At 45.8% G+C, this 8250-nt stretch overlaps 1 protein-coding gene across 6 annotated transcripts in view; it reads right to left on the reverse strand.

The window, feature by feature from the left end:
• Positions 1-6144, reverse strand: part of IDE (insulin degrading enzyme) — a 133022-nt gene extending 126878 nt beyond the window's left edge. The window contains exon 1 of one of the 6 annotated variants that reach the window (XM_063962047.1): positions 6120-6144. Coding sequence is in view for 1 of the 6 variants with exons in the window: in XM_063962044.1 (XP_063818114.1) it covers positions 5296-5402 (107 nt within the window). In the remaining 5 variants the exon portion in view is untranslated. Of the gene's footprint in view, positions 1-5236; positions 5458-5636; positions 5719-6119 lie in introns of those variants that run through there. The other 5 variants (XM_063962045.1, XM_063962043.1, XM_063962042.1 and 2 more) reach the window with 5 other exon arrangements.
• Positions 6145-8250: the final 2106 nt, after the last annotated feature.

The following is an 8250-nucleotide window of genomic DNA, read 5'->3' on the forward strand; positions in this document are numbered from 1 at the left end:
TCACCTGTCCGGAACTCTGTTGAGTGTAGGCATGACGCCAGTGTGCCGCGCCTGCACGACACTGCTCCCTCCTCCCTGATCTGTCTGGACTCTGCAGTGGGGACGGGCTCCACCTAGGAGGAGCGGTATTGCGGGCAGTGGGCTGGTGGCAGTGCTGACTGCAGGAGAAACAGGCTCAGCCAAGCAGCATCAGCGTGGGGAGCCTGGATAGGGGCAGTGTCTGTGACACTTCATTTGTAAGTGTGTCACTGTGTGTGGGGTCTCATTATAAGCAGCAGTCTGAGAGTAAGCACATATTACATTTGGCAATACATTTATTGCACATGCAGGGGAGGAATGTGTGGGTCTGGGGTCAAGCGAGGAGGGGGGCCCCATAGATATCAGAGTGTGCATGTGTAATATATAATACTCGATTGGAAAAATACGGATTGGAAAAATACGGATTGGAAAAAACAATAAATATAACCATTTCTGTTAATGAAGCCTATCACAACAGCAATGAGACAACCTATAATTGAACACATGCACGGTCGCAATCATTTGAATGCCCAGATGTCCCCCATAAATAAACTCATATGGAGGGAGGATTCAAATGTTCGAATTAGCGTCTATCAGAGCAATTCAACTGTTGCTCCGATCAGACGCCCATTAGCCGCGGCAGACATTTTTTTTCCCGCACAGCCTACAGAGGAGCAAGAATAAAAATGGGTAAAAAGTCTGCAGTTGGGCACTAAAAACACAAAGGCCAGGACTTTAGACACCCATGCAAGAACTTTAGAAGGGTTTAGCCACTTTGTGCGGCTAAACCCGGAACTTTCAGGCACATTACTAAGGCTGCATATACCGTGTGTATACAGCTTGCGATGCCGATGCGCGGCCCCGCGGGATCGGCATCGTAACAAAAAATAAGACTGCGCAGGCAGCCCAATATTGACTCTATCGATTGTGCCTGGTTCCGGCCACATCGCACTGGGCACTGACTGCTTCACAGCGTGTGTACACACCTTTACTAATGGGTCGCCCATTGTATACATGTTCAGCAAGGGGCACACAAAACATTTGAATCGCCCTATGGCATATCCTAATTAAATGCAGTAGATGGTCTACTTTTCAAACTAGTATGACTTGTTGGGCTACCATATTATCCCTACTCATTTCATACTTCTCATTCCAAATTGTAAACAAAGCATCATTATCAAGTAAATTTACTATGAAAATATAGGTGTAGAATCCTGCTTTACATGGGTTTGGAAAGGTGGAATAATGCGGACATAATAGCCACATAGTATCGTGGTAGTGATCATTAGATAAAATAAATAAGAATAAAAATAGATTAATTAGCTTTTAGTTCTATTTCTTATTAAAAAAAAAATAATAATAAAAAAAGAAATTCTGGGATGATGGGAATTATTGTGTCAGGAGGAATAAGCAAATTAGAACTATTTGCTGAAAATTCTGGCACCCTAAATAAATTATAAAAAAGGTACATTAGAAAAGCGTCAAGGTAGAATTCGTGTGAGTAGACAAATTACAGATACTACGCTAGAAAGAGACATAATAAGGGCAACACAGGGTTTAGAAAAGCCTGGGTGGTGAATAGGTTAAATCAGCAATGATTCAGCGACAGCATAAACCTACCATGTGATATCTAGGTAAGCAGAAAACTAAAAATACATGAAATGACTGATCAAGAGTCAATACTTTATGGGGTAAATTTACAGAGAATTGGTGATGTTGTCCACAACCAATCAGATGCAGTCTATCATTTCTCTATTGCCTTTTAGAAAACAAGTCAGCATTTGACTAGATGCTATGGGCAACATCACCAATTCTCTGGTTTAGAAACTTTAGTAAATTTACCGGTATGAAACAAACAAGATTCATACTAAGCAAGTAACAAAAATATTTTATGTAATATCTGACCTATAAAGCAAGTAAATAAAAAAGGTATAACAAATTAAATGGCACTACCGATTCAATCAGATGGAGTGACAAGATCACAAATAGCTTTAGACGTCCCTTTTAAAATATTCTGTGTTTAGTAGAGAGAAAGTTCTATTTATATATATGCATCTATGTATACAGCAAATGCTGTTACATTACCATGTGACCTGATAGGGGTATAAGCCCACATTTAATAAAGAGAGTCATTCTGCAATGATGAATCTGATATCAGAGTTGCCCATACAGACTCCATCTTTAGAGGCACATGTTAATACAGCTTTTAGGAAGTGAATTATTCAGAACACAAGACATGATTTCTGACAGTAACCAAATACATAGTTTAATTTGTCTCATAGCCTTGAAATGTATCCAGATAGAATATAGCTGTGTGGCCTTCAAGAACAATGAAGAATAAGTTAGGGGGTAGTTAGCAGCTGCAGAAGCTGACCTCCCATGTACTTCACACACATCTCTAGACGAAGGTGTGAGATAAGGGATCTTCTGTATGATCCTTTGTGTATTGTATGTGTCTATGTTTAGGGTCCTACACACTTGTGTGCGGGCGATATGAACGATCTTGTTTACTAATGAACGAGAAATCGTTCATATAGCTCAGCGCGTATACACGAACGATGCACGGCCCCGCGGCTGTTCATCGTTGGTTCTCTGTCGCTTTGCAATGCAAGTCAATTTGGACGATGAGTGATCATCATTCAGATCGATCATCGTCAAGATTGAATGCATCAGCAAGTGTGTAGGGGGCTTTTGAGTTTTCTTATATAAAGGCTGGCACTTCTATTATACCCCTTTCACATCACACAAATAACCCGGTATCGACCCGGCATATTGCCGGGTCAGCGTGCGGTGTGAAAGGGCCGTGTCCGAATTCACGGTTCGCCCTTACCCGGTAATTCAACCCGGGTAATAAGAAGGGTTATTCCCGGGTTGAATACCGGGTCAGGAGCTGTGTGAATGGGTTGCCGGGTCAATGTGACCCAGTACCCATTCACAGCATGGTAGCGTCTAGTTCCCCTTCCGTAAATGTTAGCCGGTGACATCACAGGCCATGTGACCAGACCATGTGATGGTCCGTTTTTCAACAGGGTAGCATCTAGTTTCCCTTCGTGGAGAGGACTTTTCCCATAAGACATGTCACAAACTATTTGGAATAGTAACCTGTGGCAAGCGAAGCGAGACACCGAGCCCGAAGCGTGGCGAGCCCGCGAGGGTCCATTGGTGCATAGACAAAAACAAATAACCTATCTGAACAGCGGGGAACAAAAATTTACATAAACAGAAGGGGAAATAGAGGGTTTATAATAAATAATCTAGTTCCTCTTCAGTTACTGAAACAGAGGGGGATCTAGTCTCCACTTTGATAGTGTCTAGTTCCCCTTCCGTAAAAACATACATAAACAGAAGAGGAAATAGAAGGGTCATACTAAATAGTCTAGTTCCTCTTCAGTTACTGAAACAGAGGGGGATCTAGTCTCTACCTTCACAGCATAGGGAGAGGTGGTGCGGAGATGAGCTCATCTCCCAGCGCCACCTCCATCCACACTGCCGACTCCACCCCCTGCCACTATGGCAACCAACCCGGCAAATTGCCGGGTCGGAAAGCAAGAAGATAGTCTCCAATGCCAGATCCTACCCGGGAAGGACCCGTTTCCAATTCCCAAGTATGATCCGCCATTGGAGATGTGAAAGGGGTATTAGTGACCAGTGAATATCTGACACACAAATGATTGACTTGTGTTTTTATTCACTCCGACTGATTAATCGTAAGATAACGATGTCAACCTGAAATCATTCAACTTGGTTAATTGTACATGACATATCACATTCCACAGTTGGAGAATTCCACTGAGACTCCTGTAACGGCCTCCTGGACGGAAGCCTGGACGCATTTGACCCCACAACATCCACATGCAGCATGCTAATACATTATATAAAGTGACAAAGATAGAAAAAAAAAATCTCTAAAAAAATAAATAAAATAAATGTACAAATGTCTGCTAGCCACTAGGCTGCTGGTAGTATACTTTCATTCCTGGATTTGCAACATGTGCCATTGTTTCCAAAGCAAAAGGAGAGTAATAAAATGAAAGTTTAATGAGCTGGTAGCAACAATAAAACAAAAAGTTACTAGACCGCTTCTTGAGGCTGGGACTGAGTATCTCAGAGCCCATGGTCTATACAATACTGGTGTACCGTTACATCTATAGGGTTATCCTGTGATTGTTGCAGCACCATGGCAAACGTGTCGGTGCTTTAGGAGTAATAAATAGCTATAGTGCTGTAGTTCCCAAACTTTTTTTGAATCACGGCACCCTAGAGAATCAGAATCTGTTTCACAGCCACCTAGACCAAAGGTTTCTTATTGAAAAATTTAGAAATAAATATTAAAATGAACCTTCCTAGGGTGTTGCAATGGAGCATACGCTTAAGGTGTAATTTGATATGGGTCAAAAAAGACCCGAACATCCTAGGAAGGTTAAGTAAATTGTGTTTACATGCATCATTAGGTTCAGTTGTATGGCGAGGGGCCAGATTTGCTTCTGTTTGCCACATATTTTATGACTGGCAGCCACCAGCACTGGTTTTGCCTATTACATTGACTATAAATAATTTGAATTGGTCCTTCACCGCTATCCAAGGCACCCCTGCAAGTGTCCCGAGGCACCCCAGGGTGCCACAGTACACAGTTTGAGAACCTCTGCTATAGAGAAACCAGTAAAGGACACAGGGACACTGGGATTTCTTATGTCAGCTGCTGCTGTGTGACTTGTGGTGCTGCATGTGGGTACACACTATGGGCCATCACACAGAGCAATAGCTATACAGATCAGGATGGCGCAGAGTATGTAATATCACTGTATACACTGAGTGTAGTGGAAGGGGCACTATTATCAGTCAGGCTGCTGTGTGACTTGTGTTATGTCACATGAGGTTATATGAGGGTTAACTTGGTGCACACTATGGCCCATGTATGAGCAGTACTAGTAAAGGTCAGGATGACACTGCATGGCATTGTACATAATATATATAAGAACACTGTATACGCTGAGTGCAATGGAAGATTATTAGCAGGCAGGTTGCTGTGTGACTTGTGGTGCAACTACATGTGTGTATAACAACTTGGTGCACACTGTGGCCATGTAATATGTGACACACAGAGCAGGAGGGCACGTAGTATAGACCGGATCACTGCAATGGAAGGGGGCATACTATTATATGAGCAGGCAGCTGCTGAGTCACGCAGGGTGCCGGGGGCGATGCATGGGGCACATACCGGGACAATGGCTGAGATGGGGCAGGCGGAGGGACGCCCGCTCTCTCCCACCCTCTTACCCTGCTAGGACTGCTCGGTGCCCCCCGGGACAGCTGTCGAGGCGGCGGTGGGAACCCTGCAGCACGGTCCGGCACCGCAAGATGGAGAGGAGAAGGGGGCGGCCCATGATGGCCGCCTGGGTAAGGCGTGCCCGACCTATGGAGCCGGCAACCCGCCTCCTTCAGACACCACGGGGCGGGAGGAGGGCTTGCCTCCGGCGGCGAATCTGTAGCTGCCAATCCCCGGTGTGTCCTGACCGTTATCCCGGGCCACATGGTGTGGTATAGAGGGGAACGCACAGAAGGATATCCCCGGGAGTGAGGCCTAGACAAGGCCGCGTCTGTTCCCTATACCGCCATACCTGCTCCGGTAAAAAGCCGCCGGTAAGAGGAGGCACCGGCTGTATGGAGATGAGAGGCCTGTGCCTCTTATAGCACGGGGCGGGGGACTGGCCGCTGCTGTACCTCAGTTACTCACTGCCTATCACACCATGGGCAAACAGGGGGGCACAGTGTCCGAAATGTAACCCGGACCCACAGACCTTCCTGCAGGGGACTCTGATCTGTACAGCCCTGGCATGTACCACAGCCATAACTTGACATTAACATAGAAACATAGATAAGAACCACTTGACCCATCTAGTCTGCCCCCCCCCCTTTTTTTTTAACCATATTTTTATCTCAAACCTTATTTAATCCTTATTTCTTTGTAAGGATATTCTTATGTCTATCCATGCATGTTTAAATTGCTCTACTGTCCTCTACCACCTCCTCTGGGAGGCTATTCCACTTGTCCACTACCCTTTTTCTGAAGTAATGTTTCCTCAGATTTCCTCTGAACCTACCCCCCTTCAATCTCAGTGCATGTCCTTGTGTCCTATTGCTTCTCTTCATTGTGGTGCACTGTGCCAGAAAGAGCATTGGTGCCTCCTCATTAGGGGTGTATATCGGTATGCAATGGTTTGAAACCATCAATGTTTTTCTTCCGATGTTAGTGGTTTCACCATTCGATGGTGGTAGCTGCCATCTAATGGTGTGGATGCGATGGCCATCCGACGTTAAAATGCAGCTGAATTCAGTGAATACAGTTTAACATTGGGAACAGCCAAGAGTTGCTTTTGTGTGTGTAAGCAGGATTCTTATTTTCTCTAACGTCCTAAGTGGATGCTGGGGACTCCGTCAGGACCATGGGGAATAGCGGCTCCGCAGGAGACAGGGCACAAAAATAAAGCTTTAGGATTAGGTGGTGTGTACTGGCTCCTCCCCCTATGACCCTCCTCCAAGCCTCAGTTAGGTTTTTGTGCCCGTCCGAGCAGGGTGCAATCTAGGTGGCTCTCCTAAAGAGCTGCTTAGAAAAAGTTTTTAGGTTTTTTATTTTCAGTGAGTCCTGCTGGCAACAGGCTCACTGCGTCGAGGGACTTAGGGGAGAGAATTTCAACTCACCTGCGTGCAGGATGGATTGGATTCTTAGGCTACTGGACACCATTAGCTCCAGAGGGAGTCGGAACACAGGTCTCACCCTGGGGTTCGTCCCGGAGCCGCGCCGCCGACCCCCCTTACAGATGCTGAAGATTGAAGGTCCGGAAACAGGCGGCAGAAGGCTCTTCAGTCTTCATGAAGGTAGCGCACAGCACTGCAGCTGTGCGCCATTGTTGTCACACACTTCACACCAAGCGGTCACGGAGGGTGCAGGGCGCTGCTGGGGGCGCCCTGGGCAGCAATATTTAATACCTTTATGGCAAAAGAATACATCACATATAGCCATTGAGGCTATATGTATGTATTTAACCCATGCCAGTTATCTAAAACTACGGGAGAAAAGCCCGCCGAAATAGGGGGCGGAGCTTATTCTCCTCAGCACACAGCGCCATTTTCCTGCTCAGCTCCGCTGTGAGGAAGGCTCCCAGGACTCTCCCCTGCACTGCACTACAGAAACAGGGTAAAACAGAGAGGAGGGGCATTTTTTTGGCGATATTTTGATACATTTAAGCTGCTATAAAGAACAACACTTATATAAGGTTGTTCCCATATATATTATAGCGCTTGGGTGTGTGCTGGCAAACTCTCCCTCTGTCTCCCCAAAGGGCTAGTGGGGTCCTGTCTTCGATAAGAGCATTCCCTGTGTGTCTGCTGTGTGTCGGTACGTGTGTGTCGACATGTATGAGGACGATGTTGGTGTGGAGGCAGAGCAATTGCCGATAATGGTGATGTCACCCCCCAGGGAGTCGACACCGGAATGGATGGCTTTGTTTATGGAATTACGTGATAATGTCAGCACATTACAAAAATCAGTTGACGACATGAGACGGCCGGCAAACCAGTTAGTACCTGCCCAGGCGTCTCAGACACCGTCAGGGGCTGTAAAGCGCCCTTTACCTCAGTCGGTCGACACAGACCCAGACACAGACACTGAATCTAGTGTCGACGGTGATGAAACAAACGTATTTTCAAGTAGGGCCACACGTTATATGATCACGGCAATGAAGGAGGCTTTGCATATCTCTGATACTGCAAGTACCACAAAAAGGGGTATTATGTGGGGGGTGAAAAAACTACCTGTAGTTTTTCCTGAATCAGAGGAATTAAATGATGTATGTGATGAAGCGTGGGTTAACCCAGATAGAAAAATGCTAATTTCAAAAAAGTTATTAGCATTATACCCTTTCCCGCCAGAGGTTAGGGCGCGCTGGGAAACACCCCCTAGGGTGGATAAGGCGCTCACACGCTTATCAAAACAAGTGGCGTTACCGTCTCCTGATACGGCCGCCCTCAGGGATCCAGCTGATAGGAGAATGGAAACTACCCTAAAAAGTATATACACACATACTGGTGTTATACTGCGACCAGCCATCGCCTCAGCCTGGATGTGCAGTGCTGGGGTCGTCTGGTTGGATTCCCTGACTGAAAATATTGATACCCTGGATAGGGACAGTATTTTATTGACTATAGAGCAATTAAAGGATGCTTTCCTTTATA

This window comes from Pseudophryne corroboree, chromosome 3 (assembly GCF_028390025.1).
Source record: "Pseudophryne corroboree isolate aPseCor3 chromosome 3, aPseCor3.hap2, whole genome shotgun sequence".
Taxonomy (NCBI): Eukaryota; Metazoa; Chordata; class Amphibia; order Anura; family Myobatrachidae; genus Pseudophryne; species Pseudophryne corroboree.